This window comes from Canis lupus, chromosome 27 (assembly GCF_048164855.1).
Source record: "Canis lupus baileyi chromosome 27, mCanLup2.hap1, whole genome shotgun sequence".
Taxonomy (NCBI): Eukaryota; Metazoa; Chordata; class Mammalia; order Carnivora; family Canidae; genus Canis; species Canis lupus.
The window spans coordinates 39,993,280-40,011,798 of NC_132864.1; the positions used below are offsets into that span (position 1 = coordinate 39,993,280).

The 18,519-nt window shown below is 36.1% G+C and overlaps 1 protein-coding gene across 7 annotated transcripts in view; it reads right to left on the minus strand.

Annotated features, from left to right (window-relative positions):
• PTEN (phosphatase and tensin homolog) overlaps positions 1–18,519 on the minus strand; it is a 90,989-nt gene that overhangs the window by 48,424 nt on the left and 24,046 nt on the right. For 2 of the 7 annotated variants that reach the window (XM_072803705.1, XM_072803704.1), the window contains exon 2: positions 14,863–14,947. The exons of the other annotated variants lie outside the window; for them this stretch is intronic. In XM_072803705.1, the coding sequence (XP_072659806.1) occupies positions 14,863–14,947 (85 nt within the window). The remainder of the gene's footprint in view (positions 1–14,862; positions 14,948–18,519) is intronic. 7 annotated transcript variants of the gene reach the window in all.

Genomic DNA, 18,519 nt, shown 5'->3' on the forward strand with positions numbered 1-18,519 from the left:
CACTTAACTACAGTTAAGATTTAGAAACTGCCTAGAACCAGGGTTGGAGGACTGACTGCAGAGGGCCACGAAGAAAACTTTTATGGCAATAAAAATGTTCCAAATCTTGACTGCGGTGATGTTCACATGGATGTATATACATGTCAAAACTCACTGAACTATATACACTTAAAGTGAGTACATTTTTACCGCATATAAATTATACCTCAATAAAGTTGATTTTAAAAGTAATTTGAACATAACTACAAATATGTAAAATGCAACCCACCTCAAAATATGTCTAATGTATTTTGCTTAATACTAGAGATAGCAATAGAAGGAGTGTACCATCTTCAGGAGTGAGAACTTTTAGAATGAAAAGCAAAATGACACTAAGAATAACAGCACTGCGAAATAGAACTTTCCACAATGATGAAAATGTTCTGTATCTATGCTGTGTAGCACAGTAGCCACTAACCATATATAGCTAGTGAGTACTACTGCAAATGAAAATCAATGAGTAAACCTAACTAATTTAAATTTAAACATAAATACCTCTATGTAGCTAATAGCTAACATATTGGATAGCACAAGTCTAAAACAGGTAGATAAAAAATCCAATAGACCACAATACATATGTCTTAATAAAGTAGTGGAAATGGGTATATTCTTGGAAGAGGGAATAAAATTGAAATAGGAAAGATACAGTAATAACTGGGACTTAACAACAGTCAAAATAACTACTAAAAATATTTTCAACTATGTGCAGTTTTCTAACAAATTCCTGATATGTTTGATTAATTTTATCAGCAGATTAATAAAATAAAGAAGAAAACTAAAACTCTGGAAATATTTCTAACCAAGAATGAGGAACAAGTTTGAGTGGAAATGCCAGGAAACAGGGAGAAAGTGTTCATATAATTTTAGAGTTCACGTCAGACAAGGAAGGAAATACTGGCATAGTTAGATATGATACAGATCAGTAAAACAAATTTCAAAAGCTTCATTTAAATAACAGGCTATGAATTCATAACTCAAAATCTAGAAAGACTACAGAGAGACTTTACAAACTAAAATTCTATATAAACAATCACAAATGATAGTAGCTTTAAAAAGGCAAGTGAACAGAAATTATCTTAGAAAACCAATCAATACAGCTACAGAGAATTTACTCACAATGTTCAGATTTAAAAGGTTCACAACCAGGAAAAAAGGGGGGAGGGGAATAATCCTAGATGAATACAAGAGAGCGTAAATAAAAGGACATAAAACTGGTAAAGACAAAAGAAAGGGCTTGGAGTGAGGAAAATGTCTGGATCAAAAAGAACATTAAATGAGGTAGACTCCACAGAGTAGACAGCGGTATGACACCAGAACCAGAAAACAAGCAGAACTCCTTAAAAAAAAAAAGTGTAGGAGCCACTAAATTCCCTTTCACTTCCATCATCCCTATCCAGGAGAATGTTGCTTTCATTTAATAACTCAAGAGTGGGTTTGTCTGGATTAAGAGTGTTTCAAAACTTGCTACTTAAGCAAGGTTATTTCTTAAAGAGTATTCATTCCTTAACAAACAACTATCAACAAAATCTTTGACATTCCATGATTATACATATTAGTAAAGCATATAGTTAGCAATCAGTAATTCAAAACAGGTAATAAATACATCAAGCTCTTTGTAACAGCTGCACCTGAATCTTACAGGTATAAAATTCAAAAGACTAGTGAGGTGGGGCATTATAAAACTGTCTGAACAAAGAATACCACTAACTTCCTTATTTTTCAAAGAGTTCATAAAAACCATTAAGGAAAAAAAGATATGACCAATAAACATCACAAAGTTACTTAATCTCATAATTAAAGAAATGCGATGAAAAATCAAATTACCAATAAATGCAAAAAGTTTTAAGCTTGATAGTATTCAGTTTGCCAAGACTGTGAACAGGGGAAAGACATTCTCAAACAAGTTGGTAAGAACACAAAATAATACTGTTTTTGAGGGTAAAAATTTAATCCATGGACCCATTGGTCTCAGCAACTCCACTGCTAAGAATTTACCTTCAGTAAATACTTAAAAAAGGACACCAAGATACATGTGTGAAAATGTTTATTAGAGTGCTATTTTCAATAGTAATAAAGAAATAGCCTAAATGTACATCAGAGGGGACTGTTTACTATGGAATGATAAATAAAATGGAATAACAGCCAATAACAAAATCAGTTCCATCTCCATGCCGGTATGGAAAATTCCTAAGTATGTTAAATGAAAAAAAGCAAGATGCAGAAGAGCATGCAATATGTTCCCATCTATTTTTCTTTTTAATTTTTATTTATTTATGATAGTCACACAGATAGAGAGAGGCAGAGACACAGGCAGAGGGAGAAGCAGGCTCCATGCACTGGGAGCCCGATGTGGGATTCGATCCCGGGTCTCCAAATAGTGCCCTGGGCCAAAGGCAGGCGCCAAACCGCTGCGCCATCCAGGGATCCCCCCATCTATTTTTCTTAAACAGTAGATAAAAGATGGAAATAATATCTTAAAGAACACCTGTAAGTTTTAAGTGTAGGTATCTTTAGGAAGAGAGTCTGAGGATAGAAGATATAAAGTAAGAGAAGTTTGTAGGAGATCTTCGTCCTCCTTAGGCTGCCCAGCATCCAAAACCATTCTAATCCGGAGACAGTTTCAAGAGACGAGAAGCAAATACTCCCTTCCCCATCTTTCTCCTCATGTGTGCAAGCATAAGACCAATCAGGTCCTCCTGCTCTGGACAGTGAATCCCAGGTGGTGAACAAGCAAGGTGCAGAGGACTCAGATCCCTCAAAGAGATCTCCAGAGAGCTGAAGGCTTCCGAGCACAGTCACCAAATGCAGTCATGGCAGGAGTACTTTGGACACTCAGTATCCAAGCAGCAGTGTCCTAAGCAGAAAGCCCTTACTGTAACCTCCTGATCAGGCCTTGCTTCCTTCAGCTTCTGCAAATCCTTCCAAGCCTGGTTCTCTTAGCTATAAATTATCTAACATTTTACTTTTTCTTTTTTTATTTATTTATTCATGAGAGACACAGAGACGGAGAGGGAGAGAGAGACAGAGACACAGGCAGAGGGAGAAGCAGGCTTCTATATTATATATAATATATATAATCTATATATAAAATCTAGGTTATATATTCAACTATATTTTCCTTGAGTTGTTCTGCTTTATTTTGTTTTTTGCTTTTTGGGTTGTGGTTTTTGTGTGTGTGGGTTTTTTGTTTTTGTTTTTGTTTTTGTTTTGAGTGAGGTTTGGTAAAATACTTTTTGTGCTCCCTTAAATATGTGAACTTTACAATTTCTTATCTAGCACTTTGGGCAACAGTGAGACTGGCAGGAGAATAAACAATCTATTTAAAAGAAAATATCACCGCATTTTTTAAAAGGGGGGAGGGTAAGTCCTCTAAAGAACTTGAATATTACTTAGGAAAACATTCACCATGGCTGCCCCTCCCACTTCCTCCTCTCTCCTCCCAAGGATTTCATGCCCACAATTGGCTCATTGCCTTATAAATTTGATACAATGGAACAGCAGAAAAAAGCAAGAAAACAGCACTTTCCAAAGGGAAATGGGAAAATTTAACTGTAGATACTTAGAAAGTAGACTAAAAACTTAGACAAGAGCAAAGAGATAATACCCTCAAAATGTGGGAAATCTAGAACACAAATCTAAGGCAACTTCAAATAATTTCAATATATAAAACTCAGAATTCATTAAGACAGCTGTGAGAATAAATTCTTTATTTTTTTAGAAGTTTTCACTTTCTTCAAAGAATTCCTATGAACTAGTTCTAAATAAGCTGAAAAGTTACATTTTAAATTATTTTTGTCAAAAATATATAAACATATATTTCAAAAGACATATAAAACTTGTAATAAAAACTCAGCTGAGGGAAGACAGCAGCGTAGGAATCACCAGGAATCCATCTTTGCACCTAGACAACTGTACTGGTATAATCTGACCCGTGTAACTATTCTGGAACCCTGAGTCTATTCAAAAGCTTGCAGCTTCCAGGGGAAGGCTGAGACAGTAAATCACAGTCAATTTTAGTCAATTTCAACTCTTAGTAGGAGCAGCTACCCACCCACGCCCAGCGCCCTCAGCTCCCAGCAGGCAGCCACCACACATTCCCAGCACAGTCTGCACCAGCTTATGGGACCTTGTACTCCAAATATCAGAGATCTGTTCTGATCACTGACTCCTCTGATTACAGACATGCAGACACAGAAGCAGGCCACCATTGCTGAAATCCCCACTTTAAGGCTTCCAGGGGACTTTAAGATCCAGAACCTATTTTTTTTTCCTTCATTTACCTCCCTTTTTCCTCTTTTGGGAGCCAGGCATTTAAGACATGACATCCATGCTGGTGTGAACGTAAGTTTTCAACTCTTTTGGGTAAACAAAGGGAATTCAACTGCTCGATTTTACGGAATAGATTTTGTTTTGTAAGAAACCACCAGCTCTCTTCCAAAACGGCCATACCATTTTGCGCACTGTGGCTATTTCACATACTGCCGTTACCAGAGTTTTGTATGCATAGGATTTCACCTATATGACATTCTAGAAAAGTCAAAAGGATAGAGATAGTAAAAACATCAGCAGTTGCCAGAGGCTGGGGTGGGGGTGGGGGTATAAATAGGCAGAATGCAGACTAGTGTGAGAGCAGTAAAACTACTGGGTATGCTCCTGTAATGGTGGACACATGTCATTAAATGTGTCCAAGCCCATTCGACACACAACCAAGAGTGAACCCTAATGTAAATTATGGATTTTATATGATAATGATGTGGTCAGTACAGGTTCATCAATTATGACAAACAGATCACTCTAGTAGAGGGCAATCATAACGAAGGAGACTCTACAGGTGTGAGGGCAGGGGGCATACGGGACACTTTTGTACCTTCTACCAAATGGAGCTGTGAAAGGGAAATGGCTCGAAACACTAAAGTCTATCAAAAAAAAAAAAAAAAAAAAAAATTTCAAGCAGCCCCGGTGGCTCAGTGGTTTAGCACCACCTTCAGCCCAGGGCGTGATCCTGGAGAACCAGGGTCAGGTCCTGCATCGGGCTCCCTGCATGGAGCTTGCTTCTCCCTCTGCCTGTGTCTCTGCCTCTCTCTCAATCTCTCTCTCTCTCTCTCTCTCTCTCTGTCTCCATGAATAAATAAATAAAATCTTTAAAAAAAAAATTCCACACCGTACTTAATATGATATGCGATAGTAAAAGACAAAACCTTTCCTTCAAGGTCAGTAACAAAACAAGAAGTCTACTTTTGCCACCTCTATCCAAAAACGCATCCATATTGCAAAGGAAGAAATAAAACCATCGCTGCAGATGACATGTTCTTATATGTATGAAACCTTAAAGATTCCACAAAAAAATGGTTAGAATAAACAAATTAAACAAAGCAGCAGCATACAAAATTAACATGTAAAAATTGGTTATATCTCTATGCACTAACAATGAACAATCCAAAAAGGAAAATCCCATCCATGATTAGCTGAAAAAGAGGATCTACGAATGAACTTCATCAGAAGGTGATACAGAGAGAAAACCACAAAACACTGTTGGAAAAATGAAAGACCTAAATAAATGGAAAGACATTCCACATTCATGGATTGCAAGACTTGATACTGTCAAGACTTCAATACCACTCAACAAAATCTACAGATTAATGATATTCAAAAATTTCCAAAACTTTTTTTTTTTTTTGGAGAAAAAGAAAATGCATCCTAAAATTCATATGGTCTCTCAAAGAACCCTCAATGGCCACAACAATCTTGAAATAGAAGAACAAAGCTGTAAGACTTACAATTCCTGATTTCAAAAAGTTACTATAAAGATATAAAGTGTGGTACTGGCATGAAGATAGACATATTTGGCAATGGACTAGAATTGAGAGCCCAGAAACAAACTCTTGTATATATGGCCAAATAATTTTTTGGTAAGTATTCCAAGACCATTCAATGGGGCAAGGACAGTCTTTTAAACAAATGGTGCTGGGAAAAGTAGCTATCCACATGTAAGAGCATTAGGTTGGACCCTTATCTTACACCAAAAAAAAAAAAAAAAAAAATTACTAAACAGGGATTAATAATGATCTAAACAAAAAAGACTGAACATTACAAAACTCTTAAAAGGAAATATAAAAGCTTTATAATACCAGTTTAGCAATGGTTTCTTGGATGTATCACCAAAGGCAGTCAACAAAAAACAGCTAAACTGGACTGCATCAAATTTTTAAACATTTTGTGCATCAAAGGACAGTATCAACAAAGCAAAAAGGTAACCGACAGAATGGGAAAAATATATGCAAATCACATTATCTGGGATTAATACCTAGAATATATAAAGAATATATAATACCTAGAATATATAAAGTCCCAGAACTCAACAATAAAAACATAAACCATTCAGTTTATAAATGGACAAAAAACTTAGGCATTTCTCCAAAGATACACAAATGGTCAAATAAGCACATGAAAAGATGTTCAACATCAACAATTATTATGGAAATGCAAATCAAAACCACACTGAGGTATCACCTTACAACTCTCAAAAATGTCTGGAATCCAAAAGACAAGAAACAAGTGTTAGCAGGGATGTGGGAAAAAAAGGATCCCTTATGTACTGTCAGTGAGAATGTGAATTGGTGCAGCCACTGTGGAAAACAGTATGGAGGTTCCTCAAAAAATTCAAAGTAGAACTGCCCTATGATTCACTAATTCCACTACGAGGTATCTAACCAAAGAAAATGAAAACACTAATTCAAAATGATACACACACCCCTAGTTTACTGCAGCATTATTTACAATATCCAAATTATGGAAGCAGCCCAAGGGTCCACTGACAGATCAATAAAGAGGAGATAATACACACACACACACACACACACACACACACACACAGGAATATTACTCAGCCATTTAAAATAAAAAATGAGATCTTGCCATTTGCAACACAGATGGACACAGAGGTAAGTCAGAGAAAGACAAATACCATACGATTTCACTTATAATGTAGAATCTGATAAACAAAACCAATTAATACACAAACAAAAAGCAGAAATAGACCCATACAAAGGGAAGCAGGTATGGACGAAATGGGTGAAGGAGAGCAGGAGATAAAGGCTTTGTCATGGGGATGAAAAGTACAGCACAGGGAATATAGTCAACGGTATTGTAATAGTGTTCTATGGTGACAGATGGTAGTCCACAATGTATAGAGTTATCCAATCACTATATTATAAACCTGAAACGAATATAACGTGTGTCAACTATATTTCAATTAAAAAAAAATTATGTGGCAAATATTACAAAAGTAGAATCCCCAAAGACCAAAAAATCGCTGGTCATTTTCTTGGTTCCTCTGGAACTTGCACTAAACTTGTCTAGACTCAAAAGAGGAACAGAGGGAAGGAGGGATGGAAAGTCTCCTAGTAGGTGGTCAAAAATGTAAGACACCTGAGTGGCTCAGCTAGGTTGAGTATCTGCCTTTAGCTCAGGGAGTCCCAGGTTCGAGTCCCACATCGGGCTCCCTGCATGGAGCCTGCTTCTCCCTCTGCCTGTGTCTCTGCCTCTCTCTGTGTCTCTCTCTCATGAATAAAAAAAAAAAAAAAAAGTAAAACTGAATCTACTAGATGCTTAAATAGGCCTTTCAGAAGGGAGACTGTAAGGCCTCAAATTTAGACTTTGGAAGTGGTCTCAAGATAATTACAGTCATTGTAAACATGTACACTAAAAGTACTGATGTGTCCAATGTGCACATTTTAAGCACCTGTTTCTAAAATCCTCTTTTAGCATTTCTTCATTTTTTTAAAACACTGGGCCTGGGTACATGAGAGTGACCAAGCGGTTAACATGGATTTCCCAGAGTTCTGGTTCCTAGCAAATGAAGCAATTATCAGCTATCACACTCCAGAAGTAAAAAGAATGGGAAGATCTTGGAAAGTTTCTAGCTAAAATAAGGGTTCTTTATGCTTCATCTTGTTTTGGGGGAAGGGGCTTTGCAGGAGAGGTCAGTTACCAAGGCTCATAGGGAGGGGTAAGTTTCCCAGGTCTCTGCTTCTATAGCTGACATGTGCGATTTCCCCAAGTTACACTGGTTTAAAATAACGATGGAGCAGGGAGGGGGAGAGACACACAATGAGATACACTTCATACCTATTAGGATGGCTCTATTAAAAAAAAAAAAAGAAAGAAAGAAAAAAAAAAAAGCCCAGAAAATAACAAGTGTTGATGAGGATGTGGAGAAATTGGAACATTTGTACTTGCTGGTGAGAATGAAAAATGATGCAGCTGTTGTGGGAAACAATATGGCAGTCCCTCAAAAAGTAAAACACAGAATCATCATTTGACCCAGCCATTCCCATTTCTGAGTATGTAACCAAACAAACTGAAAGCGGGGCCCTGCACAGATACTGATACACCTATGATCATACCAGCATTATTTACAATAGTCAAAAGATAGAAGAAACCCAAGTGTCTCTCCCTGGATGAATAAACGGAATGTGGTATGTATGTACAATGGAAGAAAATGTGTCCTGTGAGGCCACAACATGAATACATAATGCTAAGTGAAATCACATGCTATGCTAAGTCAGTCACAAAAAGACAAATATTGCATGACTCCACTCATATAAGGTACTCAGAATAATTCCATACACAGAGACAGAAAGTAGAACAGTGGTTGCCAAGAGCTCAGAGTAGAGAGAATGGAGAGTTACTACAACATTTCAGTGTGGTAGGAGAAAAAAAACGTTTTAGATGTGACAGTGATGACAGCTGTGCAATGCAAATGTACCCAACACCACTGAAGTACACATTTAGAAATGGTTAAAATGGGGACACCTGGGTGGCTCAGTGATTGAGTGTCTGCCTTCAGCCCAGGGCGTGACCCTGGGGTCCTGGGATCGAGTCCCGCATCGGGCTCCCTGCAAAGAGCCTGCTTCTCCCTCTGCCTGTGTCTCTCATGAATAAATAAATAAAATCTTGGCGGGGGGGGGGGGGGTTAAAATGGTAATTTTAGGAGCTCAGTTGATTTCAGCTGAAGTCATGATCTTCTCAGGGTCATTAGATCAAGTCCTGCATCAGGCTCCACACTGGGCATGGAGCCTGCTTAAGACTCTCCCCCACCCCCACCCTTTGTCTGTCTCTCTGCCCCATGTCTAAAAAAAAAGGGGGGGGGGATTTTATAGTATATATTTTATATGTATACATATAATCTATATATATAATTTTACCACAATAAAAAAAATTCATTTTTAGCTCTATTCATCCTCAAACCAATATCCTCACTTCTTCCCCCAAAGTAATCATCCTCAACTACTCATTTATTTTTTTCCTGGATTTAATTCAGCATTTCTATGTTATACATACAACACTACTTCTTGAAGATTTATCAATTACCTGCATAGCTTCTGCCACAGTAGATGAAGCCTACAAAACCAGTACCATCCCCACTTTTTACTTCTCTTATTCCTAACCTTAAATGGCAATACGACGATTCTGGGTTAGGCCATCCAACAGATGTTAGTTATTTGCTTCCTATGCTAATTCACCTATTTTTCAAAGAATCTATTTCCCCAAACATTTCAATATCCATCTATCAGTTCAATTTTTAATTTTTTTCCTGAAGCCCTCTTTCCTACTGCTCCCATCAGAATTGCTTGCTCTTCAGCTTATAACACAGTTGTCATCTCTCGACTTTTCTTTGTTGCTTCTGAGTTGGATCCACTGTTTACCAAAGCCCCTTCTCTTTTCTTTCTTGGTTTATTCTCTCATTTTGTTAGGGTGCACTGTATGGAAACGCTGCATGGGTACATATTTTTTGGTTGTTCTTGCATGTCTTTCTCTCCTACTTTTGCACTTGATTGATGGTTTGGCTGGATGCAGAACTCTAAGCTGAACAGAGAACTCGTACAGCACGCTCCTCCATCTTCCATCTTTAACTCTTAGGTGCTGAGAAGTTAGATGTCATTTATATTCCTAATCCTTCCTAAATGATCCTGCAAGCTTTTGAGACATTCTCATCATTTCTGGTGTTCCTAAAAAAATTTCATAACTGCCTGGCACTGGCCTGTTTTCATTCATTCCGCTTGGCACTATATATCTCTTTTCAATCTGGAAACAAATCTTAAATAAATTTTCTGGCATATGCCTAAATATAGCATCTACCTCTGGCATATACATGTATATGGTACATTTCATCTTCTGATAGATATGGTTACTAAGAAAATCAGCTTGGGAAAATGACAGACTGGATGTGACCCTTACCTCACTATTATCAACTGCAGCACTTGGGGAAGGTAATCTCTATTAAACCATATATGAAATGGGGACATGAAATGGGGACAGGTGTACGGTAGAGATTTTTAATACAACGACACATGTAAACTGCTTTTGCAACAGTAGCACATGCATGTGAATAAAGTACAATGTTACCTACCTATTATTAAAATTTCAAAAACTGGATTGGTATAGATACTATAAACACTGTCCAATCCATTAAGGTTCTGCTATTTGTAATAGAACTAATAGAAGTGGGAGGCAGCCAATGGGTATAGGGTTTCTTTGGCGGTGATAAAAATGTTTTGGAACTTGAGAAAACTGATAGCTGCAAAACACTGAAGATACAAAATGTCACTGAACTGTTCACTTTAAAATGATTAATCTTATGTTATATAATTTTCACCTCAATAAAGAGAAAAAAAGGAAGGACACAGAAAGGCAATATGAAGGAAGAAGTCAAAAGTTGTTGAAAAGGGAGACTGGAATTGATACTTTTTCCTGTAAATTACTGTGAAATTTTCCTCTATATACTCGCTTTTTAATTCTTTGAACTAAGTAGCCAATAATGACAATGTTGGGAAGACAAACACTTTTCCTTTTGTATCAAAAACCAACATGTTAAATAAAGTTGATTGAAAGATCAACATATAATTAAGAAGATTATTTGAAGCTTTTTCAAGAAGAAAATATGTAAAACAGGAAGTTGGAAGATATATATATATCAATAAAAAAGCTAATAGTAAAGAAGATGATGGATTAATTCATAAAAAAAAAATCACAATATATCAGAAGACTAAGCTCTAGGCATTTCCTTACAATAAATAGGGCAATCTACCCAAATCTCAAATCTTTCCAATAAAAAGGGAAGTAAACTGTGTGCTACTGATTGCAGAGTAGGGGGAAATACTGTTATATCCATCCACCTTTTTTCATTTTCAACATTTCCCAAACTGCAAGGAACACTGTTTAGAGAAATGCTATTCAATACAGTACAAAAGAAAACAGAGAAGGGGTGAGGGAGAGAGAGAAAGAAAAAAAAAAAAAGGAACAGGAAAGCAGCATATTCGAATTTCACTCGAGAGATTCACAAGACACAGCAGTGTATTAAAGGTTCTGCAGTAAGAAAGCCAGTTCACTTCTATGAAACCTACATCTGTCTGATTTATTAAGTACAGAAGAGTTCTTAAGCTATATGTCTGTTAAACACATAATGCATCATTTTGTTAAAGACTGCTTTGATTTATCCCGATAACATATAAATTAGGGTAACTTCAATATTAGCCCCAGGGATAAGATTACCACACATATCCAAGAATAATCAATTACCTGAATAAAACATTGTTTCAAATTACCAGCTAGTCAGAGCAAGAGCTTAGTGACAGTAAAGGAGGGGGAGAGAAGGTGGGTATAAGAGGAAAAGAAGAAAAACAATCTGGGAAAAGTTAGCTCTTCAACTTCCCTTGTTGAGATGTCCTTGTCCTTGTCCTGCCCTGTCAATTCTGATTATTAAACAAAACATTTACAGTTTAGATAGTAAAAAATTTCAGCTTAGTTCACTTCTCCCCCACTTTTTGTTTATTTACATTAATTCCTGATCCTAGGAGGTAACCTCAAAAAGAGAGGTTAAATATTTGTCACCTGAGTACCTCAAGTATAAAATTTCACGTTGCCATAACAATCCATATCCCAAAAGAGTTGAATACTGCATAATTTAAGCATAAAGGCATTTGCACTTTCAGTTTCTTTTACTCAAAGACATACAACACCAACAAAATCTGAACCTGGCACAGCATTTCTTGTTTGGGGGGAAAATCATAGAAAAAACATGGATTTAGAGAAGGAAAGGTAGTTTTAAATATTCTTTAGCTATCCCAATAGGGGGCAGCCCAGTGGCTCAGCGGTTTAGCGCCGCCTTTGGCCCAGAGCGTGATCCTGAAGACCCGGGATCGAGTCCCACGTCAGGCTCCCTGCATGGAGCCTGCTTCTCCCTCTGCCTGTGTCTCTGCCTCTCTCTCTCTGTATCTCTCATGAATAAATAAATAAAATCTTAAAAAAATAAATAAATAAAAAGACATCCCAATAGGTAGGGCTAAGGAAAATCCAAATGGAAATACCTTTGTTAAGAGAAAACTGGTAAGGAAATAAAGACACGTTTTTTCATTGAGATGTTATCATCTTTGAACCAAAAAGGAATCACTACTGATTATTACTACTGTGTCCAATATTGTGGGAACCGATCAAGGAAATCAATCATTTAGGTACTAGAGACAGTAGTACTTAAGTCCCTTGGAGAGGTTAATCCTCACAGGAAAATTACCTGAAGGTTATTTATTTTATTTTACTTCATAGGGAAAAAGCTACAGCTACCTTTGTGGTCACTGTTCATCCTTTTTCTCGTAATAGAAGCGAAATGGAGTGAGCAAGTGAAGCCAACCTCACTAGCCATAAATCCCCCCAGTCAAAAAATGGGGGAGGGCAAGACAAACTAAGCATATCACAGCTATTACACTCTTATAATTCTTCATTATTTACATGCTACTGCCATTGCCATTACCATAAGGGTCACAAGATCAATTGGTTAAATAACATTAGCTAAATAACAAACCATATTCACAAACCTTTTTTAAGGAGTAACATTTGAAAAAAATCAAAAGCTAGCTAAAATAAACTAGACACACTAAAGCAGACAGAATAAACTTCAACCCTGGTTATTGATAGCAAATTAAATGCATGAATCTCAATTCAGAGGCACAAAGGTAGGAGATACTAAGTCAGAAGATGACAGATCAAAACACTTCCCAGCACAGTATTTTCTTGGTGAGATTATTATAGTCTAAGGTCTGAAAATGAAATGTGTAGATCCAGAAACCAAAATTATTAATAACCGAAAAGACAATCAATCACTTTCAGTGACTTTTCACTGTCATAAGAGAGCAAAGAGCAGGCAAAGCACGACCAGCCCCCAGGTTAACTTAGCACAAGGATGCCCTTGCAGTGACCAGAAAACCTGTCCTCTACCCACAGTATTCATACTCTTCTTTCCATACGAGTACTAATCTGATTTGGTTGAATTAGTACTCGGTTGAATACAGAATTATACAGTAGTAATACAAAAGAGATCAACCTGTAAAACATTTCATCTAAGTCATAAGGAGGCCTGATTAAACACTCCTGTGCCACAGCAGAGAATACATGTGCAGTGACTGCACTGCTCATTTTCCAGATTCTCCCATCACTCTCGATTCAAAATTTATGCCCCTCATTCTGTTTTCCATCCCCTACTGCATTTTCTGTAGATGTGTATCACCACTGACGAAGCTGTATCATGGATCTGTGATGTTACCCATCCTTCCAACTGTGTCCTGCCCAACCATGAGAAGATACATTTATTTTCCTATTTTCACACTCTTAAATAGTACTTCTGACAGACCCATGTACCTATCATTGTAACAGAAACTACAAAGAAAGTAGTAGTTTGGGTTTTTCTGTAGTTTTTGTAGATACTGACATTGAATAATTCTGAACAGAATATAAACACTAAAACAGTCCGACTGGACACAATACTGCAAAATGCAAATATATACATCAGTTCAAAGCAAACTAAAAAATTAACCACTTAGAAAAACAACTTATGGCTAGCTCATATAAGAATACAGCTAGGCTCATATGCTTAGACAACTATTATAAAAGGATTCTACATCTGCATAATGCTTTGCAAAGTGCTCTCCCATTATGAAAACATTAATTCTCCCCAAATATTTAAATTGAAAGTCTCCAAGAAAGAGATTTCTGAAAGAGGATAAAGGATATAATCCAAAAATATAAACTTTAAAAACCCATTAAATTTTCTGCTGACATTTACAGTTAATTTTTCATGCATATATATTTTTGCTTTGGAGTGAGAAAATATATTAAGACTGCACAACAGATACAAATTCCTTCTCTCATAAAATATATCATGTACTCAGGTTATACATGTATTAAATCATTTAAATCAGCCTTGAAAAATACTGTTTTGAATCAAGTAATAATTATACTCAGAAAGTTACCCAAGTTTATAAAAGAGACAAAGTCAGGCTTTCATTTGTCCAGCAATTCCTGTCCAGATCCTCTGTACAAAATACTTCTTCAAATGCATGGTATACTTACGGCTCATTACAAACTGTTCTATGTAAAAAATAGATGGTATCAGTTATCTCTACCTTAGAATGAATAAATTTAAGTGAATGAATCCACTCAAGGATTCTAAACCTAATCCCTAATTCTGAAATAAAAGACACAAATCATAGTGCAATGGAATCCAGGAATTAAAATTAACTTGGTAAGAAGCGTTGAAAGGAGTCCACGAAACCGTATCACATACACCTGATCATGTCAAAGGTTCTTATAAAATGAGTTGTATCCCACTGAGGTCCATTAAACAAACAGAAAGCAGTTACAGAGCACCAACATAATAAAAATAGAGTTTACATCTCATAGTACATCATTTTCCACGATTTAGAAATCTTCTCTAAATGAAAATACAGCATGAATACATCAATATTTGAAACAGAAAATAATAGTTCTTACCTTACTACATCATCAATATTGTTCCTGTATACGCCTTCAAGTCTTTCTGCAGGAAACCCCATAGCAATAATGTTGGGATAAATATCTGAGTACTTAAGTTAAGGAAATGTCTGAAATATACAACAATGCAAACTAACATATACATGTGGTAAAACATGAGCTGATTTTAAAAATTAAACGGTTGTCCAAGGTATTTATAAACCACCATATGTAATTAAGAAACACAGGGGAGTACATAATTCCAAAAACAGATCCTCAAAATAATCATAAGGCAAAATAATTTTCAAATCCCTCTACCTAGTACATTAAAAACACATTCAAGGGAAAAAGCAACTTCCAACGCTTAGACATGGGTACCTGAAAAACAAAACCACAGAGTTTATAAATCACAGAACTGAAGTCACCTTGGGACAAAAACCAAGCATCAAAATAAAAACAAAAATAGCTACACAACTACTCATTTTTCATAGTTATATACTGCACCACAGCACAGAGAAAAAGAATTAGGAAGCCAGATTTAAGAGCTGGCTATGCCTCCATCCAGTTGTATAATTTGGACATGTAACTAAACCTTTTTAGCCTTCAATTTCCCATTCCATGCAATTAGGCTGAGACAACCACAGTGATCTCCTCCAAGTTCTTGGTATTTGTGTCTAATACTGAACTAAGGTAGAAACTTACTCTCATTTACTATCAAGGTAGTCAACACTTAGCAAGCCGTTCTATTCATTTATGTTACACACTACAGTTGGCATAAAAACAAACTTCTGTGCTCCAGAAGAATCTGCACCAAACTAACTAAAAAGAAACCATCACCAAATCTACATTCCTATGCATTTTGTCAATCGTAGCAGCTCTCATTTCTTCTTGAGTGCCATCATCCCTCTTTCTAATCTCATGATTTTGAGAACACAGACCTTCCCAAATAACCAAGCTAATCTGCCTCAAGCCTCCTATCAACACCATCCCTGAAGTTCTCCACCTGCCTACTCCTGGACCCCCACTCGTTCTTCAAATACAATCCAAAATTCACTAAATCCAGTGTCTTCTTCTAGATCTTATTTTTTCACTTCCTGCTGCATTCACATTATTGAGCTGATTTCAGTATTAGTTTCAATCCAAAAATAATTATCAGGCTACCGAAGGCCTTTATTTTAGTATTATTTTTTAAAAGGTTTTATCCATAGTTTTACCATACAGATTGGATAGACCTAAAAATATTTTAAGGGAAAAAAAAAAAAACCGACATAGAACATCATACACAGTATGCTAAGTTCTGTATTTAAAAAAAAAAAAAAATGTTCCTTTTGTATAAAATGAAGAACTCTTACACATATAGTTGCTTGAATTTGAACTTCTCAACATACACGTGCATGTGCACACACACACAGATGATAACTGAGAAACGAATAAAGATGATTGCTTCACAGGGAAGGAGAGGCAAAGGGGAGAAGCATACACTTAAAAACAGCAACAAACCGGATTAAATACCAAATTGATAACCAGGAGACAGGGCTTATCTTACAGGAGTTATTTGGACATTGCAAGTTTACTGTACTTCTTGGTAGGAAGCACTCTAAGAACAAAAAGAACTACAAAGAAAATTTAAACTTCTTCTGAGAGTTTGTTTTTACTAATTTCAGTGTTGATATCCTCAAGCTTTTTTCTATATTGTAGAAAAAACTGCTAATTATGCTAATAATTTTAAGATTCATGATTACAGGTATAAAAGAGATACCATTATAAAATCAAGAAATCAAGTAAAAACACTAAAACATCATCATGAACTCATGTTTATAAGAATTTATGTTCTCTAGGTGTTTTCACTGACCTGGCCTAAAAGCATGTCAATCCCAGCAGCAAACAATCCCTGAATGCAGATTTCATCTCTAATATATAATACACTAAAAGATACTAAACTCCTTGGAACAACTGATGCCAGGTCTGGGGCAGGAAGATACAGGAAGATCTTTCTGTGCCAGAAGACAAGGAAGGTATTCAGAGATTAATGGTGTCTATCAGACAGATTTGGAGCTAACAAGAAGACATCCCAGGGCCTTGAGTTGTAACAATCTGAGTATCAAAGAAAAAATTTAAATGGTAGTAAATTAAAATACCCTAAATAAAATTAAAACCATTGAGTCTATAAGGATACTCAGAAGAAAAAAAGAACTAAATCTTTTTCATTTATCACCCTTTTGAAGTGGCTATTTTAACAGTTCTTTCTTTACTTTGAAAGTAGGTAAAGGGGGAGATTAAGTATTGATGCTACTTTTCCTGTAGGTTCTGTATTTCAGGGCAACCAAATAGCCCCATTTCATAAGGGTAAAGATCTACTTTACAGAAAAACGCCAGTTAATAAACACAAAAGAACAGAACTTTAAAAATGGTATTTTGCAACCCCTAATAAAATTACTGATTTAGGCAAAGATGAACAACTGGTTCTACACCAACAGGTGACTGGATGATGAACTTTCTTAGAGAAACAGTAACACTGAACAAAATACTTTCTAATGTAAGGAGACAAATACAACTGAACAGCAGGCAGAAAGGGCCACCACCACCCAATTTCAGGGGGTCCATCACCATCACCAAGAAAATTACATAGAGATCCTATAATACAATACAAATACAATACAAAGGACACAGCATCATCTATAATAACTAAGGTATCTTCAATCTGAGAATCCACCAAGCATTTAGATATAAATTTTAATTTACAATAAATACAATAATTTACAGTAAATAAAACAAAGAAAACAAGCTAAATGACATGTGAGAATTAACTGGACAGATTCAAAAGATCTGTAGCACATGACCCAGTCTCTGCTCCAATGTCTTTTAAAAAGGCAAGGAGGGTAGCTATCATTGATGTAAAGACTTAAGCATTCTATGGGACGCCTGGGTGGCTCAGTGGTTGAGCGTCTGCCTTCGGCTCAGAGCATGATCCCAGAGTCCCGGGATCGAGTCCCCATATCAGGCTCCCTACCATGGAGCCTGCTTCTCTCTCTGCCTGTGTCTCTGTCTCTCTCTCTCTCTCTCTCTCTGTGTCTCTCATGAATAAATAATAAAATCTTCAAAAAATAAAAAGACTTAAGTGTTCTAAGAGCCAAGTTCATAGGTACAGTACTATTTTGGATATTGCTCTGGACAAACCGGCCATAAAGAACATTTTTGAGCCAACCAGAGAAATTTGAACATGATCTGGGCATTAGGTGAGATGAAATTTTACTGACATGGAAAAGCAGACATTACTGACAAAAAAAAAAAAAAAAAAGGTTTCAAGAGAGAATATACAGCATTATGCCACATATAATGCATATATATCCATAATAAACATGTAGACGAAAAGATCACAAATAATCATGTATAGGTGGTGGAAATATATATATTTTTCTCATTTTTGTCTTATATTTTCTGTTGCTGATACAATGCACCTGCACTATTTCTAAAACATTTTTTGAATTGTTTTATAATTATCTACAAGTCTATTTACTGTCATGACAAAATATTGTCTTGTCCCTCATGACTTAAATTCAGCTCTGTATATAGTTTTAAAAAATGAATTTCTATCAAAATGCATATATGTATATACACATACACACACACACACACACACACTCATATAACAATAAAAGACCATGTAATTTTTGTCAC